We start from the raw sequence: 18,375 nt of genomic DNA on the forward strand, positions 1-18,375 counted from the left end.
TGTTAAGGGTGCTGAAAATTGTTAGGAGACCCCTATTCACTCCCATAGTTGCCATTCCCAGAGTGCCTTGTGAAGAGTCATTGCTAAATCACTCTGGGAACTGTGGCTCTGGGAAGGGACTGGGGTCACCTCTCAGCACCCTCAGAACATAAAAGAGCCTGCTGGATCAGGCCAATGGACCATCTTGTCCAGCATCCTGTTCTCACAATGCCTGTAGGAAACCAGCAAGCAGGATTGGAGCACAAGAGCATTTCCTCCTCCTGTGGTTTCCTTAACAAGCAACAGTTTGCAGAATTCTTAGGAGGAAGCCATGATTGGTCAAAGTGGCATCACAGTGCTTTACAAGTATGGTGTGAATGCGGCCTTAGTTGGATACAACTTGTGTTTGGCAGAACTGGGATACTGAGACCATCAGCTTCAAAGATGAAACTCATCGCCAACACTGATGCTGCAATTTAAGAAGGATCCTTTTCCTGTTTCCATCTCACCACTCTAGATTAAAACAAGGCTTTTGTCTCATTTGAATAAAAGCATATGCTGATATCTCAATGCAAAACATAAAAGGGACAGAACCAGAACACAGATCCTGCCCCCGCTTCTGTGTTTGAAACCAGCCTCCTTTAAGTGGGGAGCAAAGAGGAAAGGCCAATGAAATTGACAAGTGTGTACACTACCCTGAAATTATGATATTTTTTTCTTGGACCAATTATTTGCTGGTGAGTGAGGAAAGTTTCAAGCTTTTCATAGCTGCTGGTTTCTCATTTCTCACAAGAACTTGTATAAAGTGCACACTGCATACGGAATTCTCCTATTTTAGGAAAGGTTTCACCATCTCTTTTTTAATAGCTATATAGAAAGAACCCTGATGATAATTATTTGCAAGATTGTGCAAGAAGGTTAATAAACTGGTGCTGGATGCATTTTAAACATGCATTTAGGTACTTCCATGTACCTGGCTTTAGTTTATAATAGCTTGTAAAGAGGTAATGTGACATGGAAATCCCAATCAATCCATTATGGGCATACCCACCACTTTTTAAACTGCTACACATCCTCATTATGTGCAACGTAATAGTGCAACATCAGTTGTTTATGGATCTTTGAGCTATGCCATCCCTGTTTAATCTCAGATTCACCTTTTATAGCCAGTTGCTATGAGCCACTGTGGCAATCTAAAACAGGGGTCGGCAACCTAAGGCCCATGGGCCACAAGCAGCCCATGGGGGTTGTTTAACCGGCCCATGGACCCCTGCCGCCCGCTCGGTCGGCTCCTGTGCACCGTGCTAAACTGGCATGGAGTAGAGCGGGGACCGCCTTCCACGACGCTGGCCGGCTTCCCATTGGCTGCAGGAAGCTCCTCCAGCCAATGGGAAGCTGTGCACGCCTCCTCCGCGCTGGAAGGAGCACCAGAAACAGCGTTTGCACATGTGTATGTGCATGCACGCACCCTCCGGCCCACCGCAGCGTCTGCGGGACCGTGAACTGGCCCAAGCCACAAAAACTTTGCCGACCCCTGATCTAGAAGATCACAGGATCTGCTACAGTGGACCATCACAAGAGTCCATCAGATAGGCTTATGGGCAGTACTACCCTGTATCATCCTCTTTATACTTGCCTCCTCCGTGAGGATTTCCAGATTCCCACAAGGAGCAGAATTTCCTTTGCCTTGCCTTAGGGCTCAGAGGAGTCATGGAGACTGGCACAAAGCTGTGCCATTCTTTACAGTAGGACTGGGGATTACCAGTATAGTGTAGGGTTGCCATATTTCAAAAAGTGAAAAGCAGGACCGGAATTTTTAAGGAAAATCGCCATATGTCTGGATTTTTCCGGACATTTTTTCGATTTCCGCCCAGACACTTCTTCTGATTGCAGTATTCTGAATATGTCTGGGAAATTCCGGAAGTATGGCAACCCTATTATAGTGGCGGCTGAGGAGCTTTGAATTGGCTCAACAGTGTGGATTGTTGCAGCCAAATATGGTGAGTGGGATTATGCTGTCCACCCATCAAAATTATGGGGGAAATTCTACTTGTTGAAAACACACGAAGCCCAGTTAAAATAATAATTAAAAAAATACAGATCTCCAAAAAGATGAGAGCATCCTAGATGGCTGGTTTGTAGCTGTCCAAATGAGTAATCACCTCCCATCAAGAGTTCTGTAGTTTGTTCAGTGCTTGATAATGTGAACAAGTGTAATAAAGACGTAATATAAGCAAGACATCAGAGTGGCTTTTTCCATACATTATCGAAACAATAATGTTTTTGCTATAACGACTGCCCTATGGGGAAAATGTATAAGCTACAGAACTTGGGGCTGGTCCTGGCACAAAGGTGAGCCATGCATTGAGGAAGGAGATGAACCTCAGTCCATTCACAAAAATGATAGTGAATGAATACTGAGCTTATATGCCTTTGTGATTGGCCCTGCTTATTGGCCCTTCATTGGTTTTGTTGGATGTCTAGCATTGGCACTTATTCTGAAAAGCACTGAATCTTATTAGAGGTCATGCAATGGAGGACCAGGCAAGTACTGTCCTGAGGCTAAATTATATATCGGTACCCTACCAGGTACATAACCTATGTGCTCAGGCCATGAATAAATTGCTATCAGTGATGATACTAAGAAGCAACTTGGCAGAGATGGCTCCAGTTGGTTTTATATCAATTATGCTTTTATAATGAACAAAATGTGTTCAGTCAAGTACCTTTTATTCCACTGGTTGAAATCCTTTCTCCACTTAAGCTGCTTAAATGACATTACCTTTGTCAGTATTTAAATAGCCCAAGTGAACAGGATTGCTGATCTCCCCATCTCAGGTGTTTTGTATCTCAAAGCAAAATTTCTATAACCTCTAGATATGAATTTTACCATCTTGCATTTCTTCTAAAGCCTCCTCAATAACACTTTGAGAATCATGCCTTAAAAACCAAGGTTTTTTTAAATTCAACTAGAGTGACTGGTGAATGAACAGAGACCATTTTTACAAACATTATTACATTTTGGAACCAACGTTATTTTAAAAACCAAATGATTCTTGTAGGTTAATTATGTTTTCAAAGCACTGATGAAACATTTACTTTTTGGATGATTGGCAAAGAATATGGAATGAAAACCTGAAGTTTACAGCATGTGTCACATTGAAAGAAAATGTTATGAAGATGGTATATAGGTGGTATATGACACCAGTAAAATTAGCAAAAATGTACAAAACTTGTAACAAATGTTGGAGATGTAAGGAGAAAGAAGGTACATTCATGCATATGTGGTGGGATTGTAAGAAAGTAAGGGGGTTCTGGGAGATGATATATAATGAACTAAAGAAAATGCTAAAATATAGCTTTGTTAAGAAACCAGAAACCTTTCTGCTGGGAATAACAAGAATGGACATAAATAGGAGAGACTGTAAACTTTTTCAGTATGCAATCACCGCAGCAAGAACACTGTTGGCCCAAAAATGGAAACAAGAAGAAGTACCGACTTTGGAAGAATGGAGGACAAAATTAACAGACTATGCAGAACTGGATAAATTAACTGGGAAAATCAGATTCCAAAAGGATCACAGGTTTTTTGAGGACTGGGGAAAATTTACGGAGTATTTGAAAACTGTATGTGAGGACTGTACAATGCTAGTGTGCTTTAAAGAAGCTTTGTGAAAATACAAGGAATATTGTTAGAAAGCAAATAAGGACAGAAATATAGTATTTAATGGCAATATTAAAATTAAGGAATGTGAAGATAGGATTTGAACTACGAATGATTGTCAGAGAAGTTGAGGGAGGTCCAATAAGCTAAAATATGTGATGTGTAAATGGATATGATTGGAGTTTTTCATGGAAAAAAATTTAATAAAAAAATTTATATATATATAAAAAGAAACATTTACTTTTGGAATTTTTGTCCCATTTGCTGTCTGTCTCCATCTCACACACTCACAGACTAAATTCTGGTAAATATATTTGTACAAAGACATTAGGTGAGTAAGTGCTAGCCACTTTATTTTTAAAACAAAGGTTATTTATGTTTGGAATTTCAAATCTCTTCTTTAATTTACATTGTCTGTAGAATAATTTCCTCTGTTAAACATCCCCCCATCCAGTCATTGTAAATAGCACCCCTCACCATATAAATAACACCACAATAACGCCCAGAGGAACAATCCATGGCATAAAAAAACCAAAACTGATTGTGTTTATTGCCTGCTCCCAAACATGCCTTCTGCATGTACCTGTGTCTTTAAAAAGAATGTACAGAAAGGAGGACTTTGTGCACAGCAGAGTATGGATGATGGGGAATTCATTCCACTATAGACTCCCATGAAACTGTGTTGCAGCCAGCAACCAGGGAACTACAAACAGCACCCTAAACAGATTGTTCTTAGACAGCTCTACTGCCTGTGACGTTATTTCAACAAGTAATCATGGCAGAACACACCTAGAAATGGTTAGAATTTCTAGGTTCAATGTACTAAAAGGAGGGTGCTTTGTTCAGCAAAACACGAGAACAAACAAAACTATCATTGATCTCTCCAACAACTCAGATGCCCAGTGGTTTGCTTTGTAAAGATCCCAGTAGCTGCTGGGTGACTATTTGTACCCCTGGCATAAGAGCATAAAAACCAGACTCTACAAAAATCACAATCCAGATCCTGTAATTACGTAGCACTTCGGCTAAACCACCAATTTGAGTGCTGCAGGAAAATGTGTTGATGATAAAGCCCTCTTTGGGGCAAATCAAGATTATTTAGGATTATGCACTCAGAGGGTTAACATATAGTTAAGTCATATACTGTAGCTTGACTGATGAAAACATTCATTGCTTCTATCCCCTTTGAAAATTATATATATATATATTTATATATATATATGTATTAGAAAAAAGCAAAATAGTCTTAACCCTTTGAGGATCATATTTAGCAGCAAGTCACAATCTAGACAGAGAACAAAGATGATTTCAGTCATTTAGGAAATTATTATTACAAAGATACTGTAAGCACCCTTTCTGTGGTTCCTTCTTTAAGCAACTGATACAGACAAAAAAAGAAGGAGAAGAAATCAAATGAAACAGTTGCACACAGGTTTGGAGGATATTTGTTTGTTTGTTTTCAGAATCTCAAAGGGTTAAGCCAAGACTTTCAGCAAAAGTGTTTTATTAAAAGGGTGAATTAGGTGAGCGAACAGTCTCAGATGAACTGGGTGAATAGTCTTCCGATTCGGAGTTGAGATCAGGTGGTGCTTGTTGTGCCTTGCAGCGCCCCCTCACATCCGGGTTGCGTCTTCGTCGGAAAACCTGCCCCTCCTTATCAAGAGCGGTGGTCTGGCAGGGGCATAAAATGAGAATAAATGAAATTAGGCTGTGTATGAAATGCCATATCTGGCTACCATATGTTCTCCATCCCACCCTTTCTTTTCCCCAGGACTGGGGCTAAAATCAGTCCGGGTCAAATCAAAAACTCTTCCTCCATCCACCCTTCTGTTTCAGCCAGTTTTTGCTGGATTTAACTCATAACACAGATAAATTCACACAAAAGGGCATGACCCAAACTATTAAGAGGCAGCGTGACATCGTCAAGCATATACAGTGTGTGTGTGTGTGTGTGTGTGTGTGTGCACATGCCATATGTTAAACTTCTGGATGCTATTAATTTCTTGGAGTAAAGGGTTCAGGTTTCAAGGAGAATGTGGACTGACCCTACAATTATTCCTTTTCCAAAGTAAGCCTCTATCCTGACAGGAAAGGTTAAAAGGTGATTTGATTTGTACAAAGGGGGCAAATATTTGCCAACATTAAAAAACAGTGAAGGTGTCAAAAAAAAACCCCAGTCAAACCCAACCCTACATTCTTACAAAACTGTCAGACTAAAGTCAAAGAAAGGGAGAGGAAAGCCAACTTCTAAACAGAATAACCACACACTCTTTAGCAAGAAGAGATGTTATTCTACACGTCCAGGGAGCTGGTGTTACCTATATTTATAGTATGTACATCTGTGTCTATATTGCATATTCCCAAATATATCTATATGCAAAGCTGGATTTCCCCTAAACTATGAAGGGCAGAATAGTCAGTGCTCTGCCCAGTTGTTATTAATCCTTAGATCAACCTGTGGGTCCCCAGATGTTGTTGAACTACAACTCCCATCACCCCTAGCCAGCAAGGCCAGAGCTCAGGGATGATGGGAGTTGTAGTCCAACAACATCTGGGGACCCACAGGTTGAGAACCGCTGCCTTAGATGAAAACGAGAACACCACAACCAGAAGAAGTATGAGGTATACATGGAGACAGAACCTAGCCTGGGGAGAACCATCCTGCAGATTGGTTTGATCTATTGCTAAAGAGAGAAACAATGTTCACAAAGTGACAAAGTGGTTTGTCTCTTTGGCAACAGGGAAGGCTGCAAGAGAAGTGTCAAGCCAACCCTGAAAGCCATGCACATTTATTGCCACCAGCTCCGCAAATACATTTTGGGTGTATTTATCCAACTAAACAGTTCCTCTAGCACAAATACTTTTGGCTCCCTCTCCCCATCCCTCCCCCCCATAAGTCTGGGGCTTCCTCCAACTACCCAGAAGAGATTTAGGTGGCACACAGGGAGAGGAAGTTGTGCAGCCCAAAGTGCTTGAGCTGGTGGAACTGTTTTCTTGGATGCCACCCACTGCTTCTGGGATTTCCAAGTTGGCATTAATTGTCCAATTTAACACAAAACATAAATATGGTGCTTAATTTTCAGAGAGCCTCTAAGTTTTGTTGATTTGGGACGAACTGTCTACGGTGAATTGGCTGCACATGCCAAAAGGATAAAAACTTGGCCTCTAAACTGCAGATATATCCCCTTGGGAGCACGGGAGGCTAAAAACTACCGGATTGTCTAGAAACCAAATGAATGCAAGTGTTAAGTAGGAAATGTTGGAACGACTTCTCTTTATCATGATGGGCTCTTTTAAAAAATAATGCAATCAAGAGGTTATTCTACTTCAAAGGATGTATCATTTTCTCTTGGGACGTGCATAACTGTTTTTCTTCTGGAAAATTTACCAGTTAACTGTAATCCTGGTTAGAGAACGGAGATATATTTATAGACTGGGCATTTCTGAGAACAAGATGAAAACTAAATCCATCAGGTTAGGGCAGAATAGCATTATAGCAATCCATGCTCTAAAATAATGCAATCAGGGCTTGAAAATGATGTAATAAAGGCAGAAGACCGAGAAGGTTTCTATAGCAAATGGATTCAGTTAGGCTGAATTGTTCCACTAATAGTTTCATAGTTAGAATCTTTAGAGCAGTAATACAAAGTGGAGGAAAAATCATATTTGGGTTTTAAACAACAGCAATAATTTTAAATAAGAATGCTAAAATTCAATTGCGATGGTTTGCCAAAGGTTCTTTGTTTACTGCTGATCCTTTGGTAAAGGTCTGACCAGTTTTCAAGGCCCTGTGAGATGCTTGGCCTTAAAACCAACTTTATTATTATATTTTAATATGAAGCAGAAGACAATCCAGATCATATTCATGTTACAAATATAGCATTTACAGTATATAGTTCTCCGAAAGCAATGGAGGGAATGGCATATATTACCATTCAATGACATACAGATTTGCATTTTAAAGTATTTTTTATGCTCCAAAGACGTTTATTTAAAGGTTTGACCCACATCACATAATTTTTATATTAATCCCAGACTCAAGATGAAATTCTTCCCTTGGTATTCAAGTCTGATTTAAAATATGAAGGCTGCAATTTAGCCTCCAGCGGCGTTCTGCAAGTCTTACTAAAGTCAGTTGCCCTGATCTAGGTAGGGCCATGCAGAAAAACAGATGCAGACTTCTGCAGATGTATCTAGCTGTCTGTCGAAGTTAGGAAGTTGTCTTATACTGAATTATAGCATTCATTCATCTAGCTCATCTAGTCTACACTGACTGTCAGTCACTCTCCAGTGTTCGATCCTAACCTTGCCTATCGCTGCCAGGAAGTGAACCTGGGACTTACCGGAATACAACGCATGTGCTCTGCAACTGAGCTATGGCCCTTTCCTATAGTATAGCACAAATAGGCGCTCTGTTTGTAGCCTCCAAACAGCTACATCTACCCAAACCACACCACCTCTCAGAGGTCACGTGCATTATGCACACAAGTTTAAATGTGCCTAAGTTGTGGGCTTACTGTATATAAGCGTTTGGAACAATACAATAAACCTCAGGCGTTCATGAGCACACTATGATGGGAATGACATTTCTCAGCTGGAGGGAAGTAGCATTCTGAGTTCCAAGGGAAAAGTCTATATTGGTAGCAACCTAGTAAAACTGCATGATTCTTACAGAGGATAGATAGGCAGCTACCTACTGCGTATTTGATTAGCAGATTGTCTTTAACAGGTCGGTGCTAATGAACTCTGAAGCATCCTTCAGGAAGCACCAAGGTCTGCAACACCATGCAGACATTATGCTGGCCATGGTAGACTTTGCCATAACCAACGTCATTCTGAAAGTTTCCATTGGAGCCCACAACTTGGCCTGCTGCCCTGGCTCTGGAAGACACACCCTCCACCCCCAATTGTAGCAACTGTGAAATACATGGCACATTTTAGCTGTTGCGTAATTATTTGTCTTGGGGACACGGGTGGCGCTGTGGGTAAAACCTCAGTGCCTAGGACTTGCAGATCGCAAGGTCAGCGGTTCGAATCCCCGCGGCGGGGTGAGCTCCCGTCGTTCGGTCCCTGCTCCTGCCCACCTAGCAGTTCGAAAGCACCCCTAAGTGCAAGTAGATAAATAGGTACCGCTTTATAGCGGGAAGGTAAATGGCGTTTCCATGTGCTGCGCTGGTGTTGGCCTTTACCTTTAATGATTTGTCTACTAGCTCAGTAATCACTGGAGGGAAAATACTCACTTTTTATGGGCACGGTGACTCCCCCCCCTACCTTTCCGTTGCTTTTGTTTTACTGCTAGCCATGCACATACAAACATATTCGTTTCATTAATAAAAGAATACGTGCGTATGTTTTCCCTCTTAGTGCATGCATTATTCATATTAGCTACAGGGCTGCAGTGAGGGCAGTGCCAGCGAGATATGCAGCTGTTCGTGCATTAATCTAAGAAAGGTTCCCCTGCCACTTCTCTCCCTCTTTTATTCTGTAGGATGCCTTTACAGTTTGCTTGCCATTTTGGATATGTTCTGTTCACTTTGCCGAACTAGGCCTATATTATGTACTGTTGCAACATTTGCTCAGAATACTTTAAAAGCTCCCACAATCACACCATTCTATTCCACTTCCATTAGCACCCAATGGACAATGCTTAACAGTAAAGGTAAAGGTAAAGGACCCCTGACCATTAGGTCCAGTCGTGACCGACTCTGGGGTTGCGGCGCTCATCTCGCTTTATTGGCCGAGGGAGCCGGCGTACAGCTTCCAGGTCATGTGGTCAGCATGACTAAGCCACTTCTGGTGAACCAGAAACGGAAACGCCGTTTACCTTCCTGCCGGAGTGGTTCCTATTTATCTACCTGCACTTTGACGTGCTTTCGAACTGCTAGGTGGGCAGGAGCTGGGACAGAGCAATGGGAGCTCACCCCGTCATGGGGATTTGAACCGCTGACCTTCTGATCGGCAAGTCCTAGGGAGAGTAGGCAGAGACTTGGTGTCAAAGAGCTTCTTTGCTGGAAGAAGTTCAAGAAACGCCCACTGACGGATTCTGCCAGTGACTGAGACAGCCACGGGTGAGTGGCTGTCTGGACAGAAAAGGTTCACTCAGGCAACCCAGCCAGGTGTGGCGCCGATTTACGCACGGGCAACCCCTAGAACCATTACACCGTCTGACCTGTGTGAAGAGCAAGTAGCTCTCCCAAGAGATGCCTTGTGGGTGGCAATGAGAGAATGGGGAAAGGCAGGTTTTATTCCTAGCATCTTTAGGTAGGGCTGGGAAGTGTAGACAATACTGAGCTAGATGGATCAATGATCTGATTCAGCATAAGGCACATTCCCCACATTCCTAGTGGTCCTTTTCTGTGGTTGTCCTCCAACTATAGACTATTCGCTCACCAACACTGCCATCTTTTTTGGCTCCAGGAGATGTGTTTCTTTCTTCAGGCATTTGGAACATGGCCTGGCTATGGGTGAATATTAAGTACTCATTCTTTTTTGAAATGGTGGCAGGTCTTTTATGCTTTGGGATTATTATTATTATGAAAACATACTGCGGTATATTTGCATTATATTCTTTTAATTGATATTGCTTCCCCACCCGCCTTCCACTTTTTGCACTCCATCCGATACCGGATGGCAGGGTTGAGCGGCTATGCTGCTTACCTGACCTCCTGGCAAGTGCGTCATTCCTGATTAGTGAGAGGGAGAGTGGGAGGAATAAGGTAATAGGGAGGTTGGTGCTGTACAAAGATGACAGCTGGAGCACCGTAATGCCTCTGTCAGTGCCCGCCACCTTGCCCCTTCCACTCTTCCTCCTGGTAAGCAGCAGTGACCCATCTTCTGGGAGGTCAGGTAAGGGCTGCCATCTCACTCCATTGTCCACTACTGACTCCGTCTTAAGACTGTTACATAAAGCAGACTTTGGAACATCATAGAGAGTCTCTTCTCCCTCTCCATAACTCAGTTTGGCAAACCATTCTGTCCCAAAAAGAGTTATGAAGAACTCAAAATGTTGTTCACGGCTTTGTGATATTTTAGTAAGTTCTACAGTGGTACCTCGGGTTACATATGCTTCCGGTTACATATGCTTCAGGTTACAGACTTCGCTAACCCAGAAATAGTACCTCGGGTTAAGAACTTTGCTTCAGGATGAGAACAGAAATCGTGCGCCGGCGGCGCAGCGGTAGCGGGAGGCCCCATTAGATAAAGTGGTGCTTCAGGTTAAGAATAGTTTCAGGTTAAGAATGGACCTCCGGGACAAATTAAGTACGTAACCAGAGGTACCACTGTATTATTATTAACATTGTTATTAATATATCCCACCTTTTCCTCTAACAGGACCAGTGCTATTTTTCTAGAAAAAGAGGTGCCAGAACTCAGTATGAACTCTTCCCTCATTCTCTTCGAATGGCAATGGCGCCCATCTGAGAGGTGCCAGAACTGAGTTCCAGTGAGTTCTGACTGAAAAAAAGGCCTGAACAGGACTCAAGGAACCACTAAATTCTGTGTCATCTAGGCCCTTCTCTTGGTCCTGCCACCTTCACAGGCACACTTGGTGGGGATGTAGGAGAGGGCCTTCTCGGTGGCTGCTCCCAGACTCTGGAACTACCTCCATGGAGAAGCTAGACTGACTCCCTCCTTGTTGTCCTTCCACCAGCAAGTGAAAACTTTATCGTTTCAGCATGCTTTTGGGAATGGACAGCTTTTAATGAAAGAGCTGGTGCCATGCTGTTTTTATTGTAATTATTTGTATGGCTTTAATAGATTTTATAGGTTTTATATTGTTTTACTCCTAACAATGCTTAATTGTTTTTAAATTATTGTTTTTCCTATGCTTTTAGCACTTTTATATGTAAGCTGCCTTGAGTCCCATCAGGGGAAAACACGGCGGTATAAATAAATACATAATCATTAATATTACATTCCCTTGCTGACAAAATCACTTAGACTTTGCCAAACCTGCCCACTTCTGCCTTAGCAGATTGTGAGCCAGAACTGTCAGAAGTTCCAACTTGACCCAATTGCATTGGATCACTTTTGCCTTGGATCATATGAAGATGCAGCAATATCCTGTAATATTTGAATAAGGCAGTCGTCAGGTTTCTCCTCAACAGCCCCTCAGAGCAGGAATGACCTGGCAAACTTTAGAAAGTCTAAATACACAATGTCTACTGGAGAACTCTTATCCATATGCTTGTTGACACTCTCAAAGAACTCCAAAAGATTAGGTAGGGCTTACCCTTGTGGGAAACAGTGCCTCTTCAGCCAGACTTGTTCTTCTATATGCTTGATTATTAAAAAAAAATCTATCCACTAGTTCTCCTGGAACAGATATTGCTATAACTGGCTTGTATTTTCCTGGATCTCCCTGGGATCCCTGTTTAAAAATTGTTACTACTTTGGCCACTTTCAAGTTCTCAGGTACAGAAGTTGATCTTATGGGATAAGTTACATATTTTTGTCTGAAGGCCAGCAAATTCCACTTGGAAACTTGCTCTATGTGGGGATGCCCTAGAAGAGAACTCAGAAGCTCCTGTTGGTCTAATATTTAATTCCAGCTGCATAGGAGCATATACTACTATTTCCACATAAGAAGCTGCCTTATATTGAGTCAAGGCCATTGGTCCATCTGGCTCAGGAATGTCTAAACTCACTGGCTGTGGCTCTCGAGGATTCCAGACAGGGAGTTTCCCCCCAGTCCTACCTGCAGAATGAACCTGGGACCTCCTGCATGCAAAGCATCTGCCTGAACTGACTAATTAGCTTCAGAGCTCAATTAAAGGTGCTGTATCCTTAAGCTCTTGACAACCTGGGACCTGCATAATTACAGGACTGTCTTTCTTCATATGCACTCCCCAGCTAATTAACATTAGGCGACCTGCTCCACATTTCATCACTCTGCCAGGCCAAGTTGATCTCAGCAATATCCCCCCCCCCCTTTTTTTTGCAATGCAATGCGGCTAAAGTCATGGAATACCTTTGCTGAAACACATCCCTGTAGGACCTTCTTATTTAGAAAGGATATGGGGAACGGTTGTTATTATTTTATTCTTACATCCCCACCCTCCCCCGCTCCCCCCCAAAAGGAGCCCAGTTGAGCTAGACATTTAACTACAGAAATTTGGGTTGCTGAGGTGGCCTCTTGTGCCTTCAAACCATACCATGGAATGGATATGAGCTGTAGCCCAAAACATCAGGAGGGCAGCAAGCTGGGGAAAGCTGGTATAAATGATAAGCTTTCCTGAGTCAACTTAGCACCAACCCCATCGCCATTATTCACACGTGATGGGGGAACTCCAAAATACTGTTTAATGTTTAATTATGTTTTTGTAAATGCTGGAAGCTGTCCAGAGTGGCTGGGGCAACCTAGTTGGATGGGCAGGGTACAGATTATTATTATTATTATTATTATTATTATTATTATTATTATTATTAGTTGTAGTAGTAGTAATTTGAATAAGTTGTTTTTGGATTTCACAGGCCACATGCCATCCACTCAACAACTCTGGCTCCCATGAAAAGAATCTGCCGTAATTACCATTTGCAGTCTCAACGAAGGATTCATTATGAATTAATCAATGCAACTGCCATTGTCATTACAGGATGGAGATAGCTTTCTATACATTGCTTCCCATATTACGTTCATTAGACTTTAAGCAAGGTCAGTGAGCAGGACATACTGCAAGCTATCCAATCTTAAAGGGAAAAGTCACGGCTAGCCTGCAGTTGCCTCTCTTATTCTTGTCCACCAAAATCAAATCACTAGAAGGAGGCTATCGGAACCAGGTCAAAGTGTTTTTTAAAATTCAGATGTTAAATATGTTAAGAGTAAGGTTGTTCAAGGCTGGCTAAATATTGATAGAACTTGCTCAGTGAGGTGTGGGAAATACGATGGAAATGTGAAGGGTTACAAAAACCCTGTCAGTTCTTTCTCTCAAGAGGACAATGTTTTCCCTTTGTTGTCTCTCTTATTTTTCTTCGTGTTTAAGCTTTCTTACTTTTATCTTTCTGCATCCTGAAAAGGGCAATTGGGTGTCCCAGCAGAAAATCATTTCCACACCTGATAAAGTGTTACAAACACATGGTATGGCTCTCCCAACATTGAATCAGTTTAGACTGACATACCATGTTTAAATTCTCTCCACATTGAAAAACAACAAGAAATCAAGCACACAGGGGCAGGAGGAGGACATTAGCCAGGGGTAGCAAATGTAGTGCTCTCCATGTATTATGGAATACAAATCCCATTATCCCTTGGCTGGGGGGGGGGGTGCTAGTCCACAACATCTATGAAGAGTAGGGAATTTTTAATTCCTCCACCTGTATTCTGGTGTAATCCCGAGAGAGCATTTCTAGATGTGCAATTTAGCTTTGATTTTGATCTTCCAAGCAGTAGATGTGTATACATTCTGGTGCATATATCTAATTCCCCCTGGCACAGAGAACCATTTAAACAGGGGGAGTCACTCAAAATAAATAGGGGGAGGCCCTTAAGGCAGGAAATATTTTGCACCCAAAGCGGGTCACTGGACTGTAATGTGGGTTATGTTTGGGACTTAAGGGGTCCTTATAGCAGGATGTCAACAACATTTTTTAAATATTAACTATCAAGCACTTTGCCCATTTTATAGATGGACAATGTTTTGTTTGCACTACTTGAAAAGCAGCTATCACAGTCGTGTGCTGTAATCTTACCATGTCCTGTTTAACATATATTCACTGGTGTTTAATGCCCTGTTTAATATATACTTGTATGCAGAATGTGTATTTGCCTTTGTGTATTTGCACAGTTATGTCTTCCAGAATCCTAGGGGTAAAATGTTGCATTAATTATCAATATAGCTCCTACCTTCTTAAGTACTAGAATCTTTCCAAAATTTTATCCACTCTTAAAATGAGCTTATACCGATGCCTTATTAAGTCTTCATTTACTCTTTGACTTCATGCAAAAATTCAACCATGTTGTCCTTCATACTATAAAGCAGAGGTAAATCTGTCCATATAATACGAAGACATTTCGATGCTTATATTAGGATGTCATAGCAGTAGCCTGCATAGACAATGCTGGTATATACCTAATAATTTTATCTGGTATTAGCAGCAGTTCCTTGTAAACATGTGAACATTTGTTAGTCTTGGGTCGTCAGGAAAATGCGCATTATTTGTTTCTAACATTGTCCATCGGAAAGGTTAAAATACTGATCAAAGGCTTAGAATACTTAAACAAATATGCCATTTTAAACATCAATGGAATGGCTTTCAGTAAGAAAGACAACTGCGCATCTCCTCTACTGCAAAGTACCCACTCTGATGATTATTTAAGAAACAACATCTGTATATATATATTGAGAGAATACTATTTCTTCTGGCCCGGTCTGCTGTACTTTGATCCATGCATTTTAGTTAAATTCTAGAAAGGGGGATACTGAATGTATTGTAAATGCTTGCGATGACTGCCGCCACCATTATGATAATGAAGGTAAAATATCACACACACACACACACACACACGTGTGTGTGTGTGTAATATACAGTTTTGAAATCCTAGTCTTTTGAGGTAAAATGCATTTGACAATCCTCTGGCAATCCGCCACTGCATCTTAAAAAAAATAAATAAATAAAAATAATAATCACAAGCAGACCTGAGGAATATAAATATTAAAATCTAATAAACAGCCGCTGGATAGATGAAGAAGTGATTAATTTAGGAAAGGCATAGCATCTGTTTCTGTAGCAAGATTAGACGTTTTAAAAAGAAAACACATCGCAAGTAACTACCCCGTTCTCCATAGACATAATCACAATCCTATCAACTTTGTACATCACAGGATAGTACCGAAGAGGAGGGGGATCCATGCAGTATACTCTTTTTTTTAATCTGTTGTTTAAAAAAAAGTATAACAAAATGTGCATACTTTAAAACACAAGCTTACCAGCACATATACAATGCATTTTATTTCGTTGAACTGGGGGAAAAGCTTCTAAATACTATGTTATGTCAATGCATTGTTCAATCTATAAGGAAAAGGTAGTGGTTGGGGGTGGGTGGGTGGGATTTAAAATGACAGTATATAATTTCACATCTCATAGAGAAAAGGAATATAAATCTATACACGTAGGTACTGGTGTCCTGTTGCCATATCGTGGGTCTAAAACAGAAAGGAGCACAGGACAGTAGATGCCTTAAAACCATAAATGTGAAAGAAAACATCGCTTGAGCATATCCATTTTATTTTATTTTTTCTGTATACACTGTCCTTTTAACTATAGGGATAACTTGAATACTGAGCATGTGCAATGAAGAAAAAGCTTGCAATGTCAGTGTGAATAATGGGGTGAGGAAGGGGAATGAGGGGTGTGGCATCTCAATCAAAGGTTAAAATGAAACTGATAAAAGCAGCATATGGACTGGATAACGAATTAAAAATAAAATATAAAATGTTTATCCACTGAAGGAACTGGTTAATGGAGACTGCCAGCACGTTGCCATGGAAACACTGACTGTTGGAGCTGTACCATCTCATACCTTATCCAATACATTCCTGGTTGTTGGTAGTAGTCCAAAGAACCTGATCTCTTGATGGTAAAACCGTGGTCCAGCTGAGCAGAGAAAAACGGGGCAACTCAGTGGGTCGACATTGTGCTAGAGCATTAAGACCTCCAGACCAACACTGTCCCTTACTTAGTGCATATTTAATGTTCACTTTCACAAGATAGTACTCTAACATCCTTTAAAAAAATAAAAATCTATGCACTGGAAATGGGAAAATAAGAAAATGAAAAAAGAAATAAATGAAAGAAAGAAAAAAAGAAAAAAAGAAAAAAAGAAAAAAAATTAGCCCTAAAAAATCTACCTGGCTGACTTAAGACTCTCGTTTAAAGTGAGATAGGAGAATGCATTTATTTCAACTTCTGACAATTAGTCTGTTTATATAGCAACAAAAGTAGGCTGCCCCTTGGGTTTCACATACGTATATATCCCTCTCCCCACCCCCTGTCTGATGGCAAAGGGTGTGTGGTGTTGCTGCTTTTTAAAAAATAATAATAATAGCAAATCGTAGCCATTCCTAGCATCAGAAGAGACCAGACTACACAATGACCAAGTTATGCTTCTTCATATTTGTCGAAATGTGCAAAGATAAAAAAAACACATTTTGACATTCCCATCAATCTTTGTATGTCAGGCTTTTGTTTTGTTTTGTTTTTAAAAAAAGATCTTGTAGACAAGGGATACTCAGGAGTCCTGAATAACTGTATATTCCTGTACCATACACATGAGGCAAAAGGAGTAAATAAATGGTTGCACTGTCAAATCTTTACTAACTTGTACTGAAATCAAAGTTGTAAGCTTAATTTAATATTTTTGTAGGGCGAAGTATATTGGTACATGTGTAGGGGGTGGGGGGGAAGCACATGTTCCATTTATTTCTTCAGTTGTACAGAGGCTGGGTTAGCAAAAAAAAATAGAGGTGTTATTTTTCTAACTTTTCCACAGCGAATTGACACGTAAGTGGGTCACTACTTAACAGGTAATTAAATGTTATTTTAGTCCTTCAGAGAGAGAGATAAAGGCAGTTTAATACTGGAGAATGCTATAATGCTAGAATTGTTACATGGAAATCTATTAAATCTATATTTATTTTTGTTTCCCTCATTAGACGTATAATGTGGTGACATAATGCTGAATGTTTAGAATTCATATTACAAGAGGCAGTTTGAAACATTTCCAGATTTTTACTTACTTATTGAAGCACACACCCTGACTCTGAATCCACACAAGGCATAAATTAATATGTTGCTTTGTTTATTTTGTTTCATTAACCCATGCTTAGACTTATGCAAAATATTTTAAAACATCCAAAATGATTGAACATTTCCTGCTGAAAATAGGAGGCCCTTATTATGCGTGCGTTATATCCTAGACTGATCTATGATTGCCACCTACTGGCATACTTGTGTGATGCATTTGCCATACACAATAGCCAACCTTCCAGCGGGTTTCAAATCAAAATATTGCATTACTATTTGAATTTCTGAATTATTGTCATGGGGAGACACATTTGACCACACATCTCTTTCTCTCACTCACACACCCCTTTTCTCTGTTTGCTAAATACAGTGCTGCTGTTACTTTAAATAAAATAGGCTAAAGGAACAGATTGCAAATAGGAGCTGGAGGAAAGCTGAAAACCAAATAATATTTGAGGAGTGACACCTAAACAACAGCTTGTTCTCCATGCTGACCCCAGCTTCTAATGAGTGGTGCACCTACAAGCTGCCTCCACCCCCCCCCCCCATTTTATCTCTCTCAGCTGAACCCATGGAAATATATTTGCACAGAGAAATTTAAGGCAAATGGCCAGTGAACAGCTGGAAACACAAGGAAGTCCTGCAGATCCATCCACAATTAGAGACATTGGGATTTCTAAGCCAACCTTTGCTCGTCTGGAGACTTCCAGGCGTTTTGGACTACAATATCCATGAGCCTGACTGGTTGCCAAAGGCTGTTTTAAGCTGCCAAACTATCTACTTGCTCTCAGGTAATCATCTCGGAGGGAGTGCACCTGGGTAAAGCTGGTAAGAGGGTTTAACCTTCCAAGATTACTTGCAGGCCTCAGAAGAAGCCATGAAAAATGAAGAAGGACTGACAGTGCCTTTTGTCATTGGTGACTATGCCCTCGTGAATCCTGGCAACACATGATGCTGTCAGCATAGCTTTACTTACTTCTGTCCTAGTA

The 18,375-nt window shown here is 40.9% G+C and overlaps 1 protein-coding gene across 4 annotated transcripts in view; it reads right to left on the minus strand.

Annotated features, from left to right (window-relative positions):
* Positions 1-5,087: 5,087 nt before the first annotated feature.
* Positions 5,088-18,375, minus strand: part of DCLK1 (doublecortin like kinase 1) — a 208,010-nt gene continuing 194,722 nt past the window's right edge. For 3 of the 4 annotated variants that reach the window (XM_081860335.1, XM_081860334.1, XM_081860337.1), the window contains one exon: positions 5,088-5,314. In XM_081860335.1, coding sequence (XP_081716461.1) covers positions 5,150-5,314 — 165 coding nt within the window. In that variant the 3' untranslated portion in view covers positions 5,088-5,149. Of the gene's footprint in view, positions 5,315-16,163; positions 16,238-18,375 lie in introns of all 4 variants that reach the window. The other variant, XM_081860336.1, reaches the window with a different exon arrangement.

The sequence above is a fragment of the Podarcis erhardii genome, assembly GCF_964252035.2.
Source record: "Podarcis erhardii genome assembly, chromosome: 4".
NCBI classification, from domain to species: domain Eukaryota; kingdom Metazoa; phylum Chordata; class Lepidosauria; order Squamata; family Lacertidae; genus Podarcis; species Podarcis erhardii.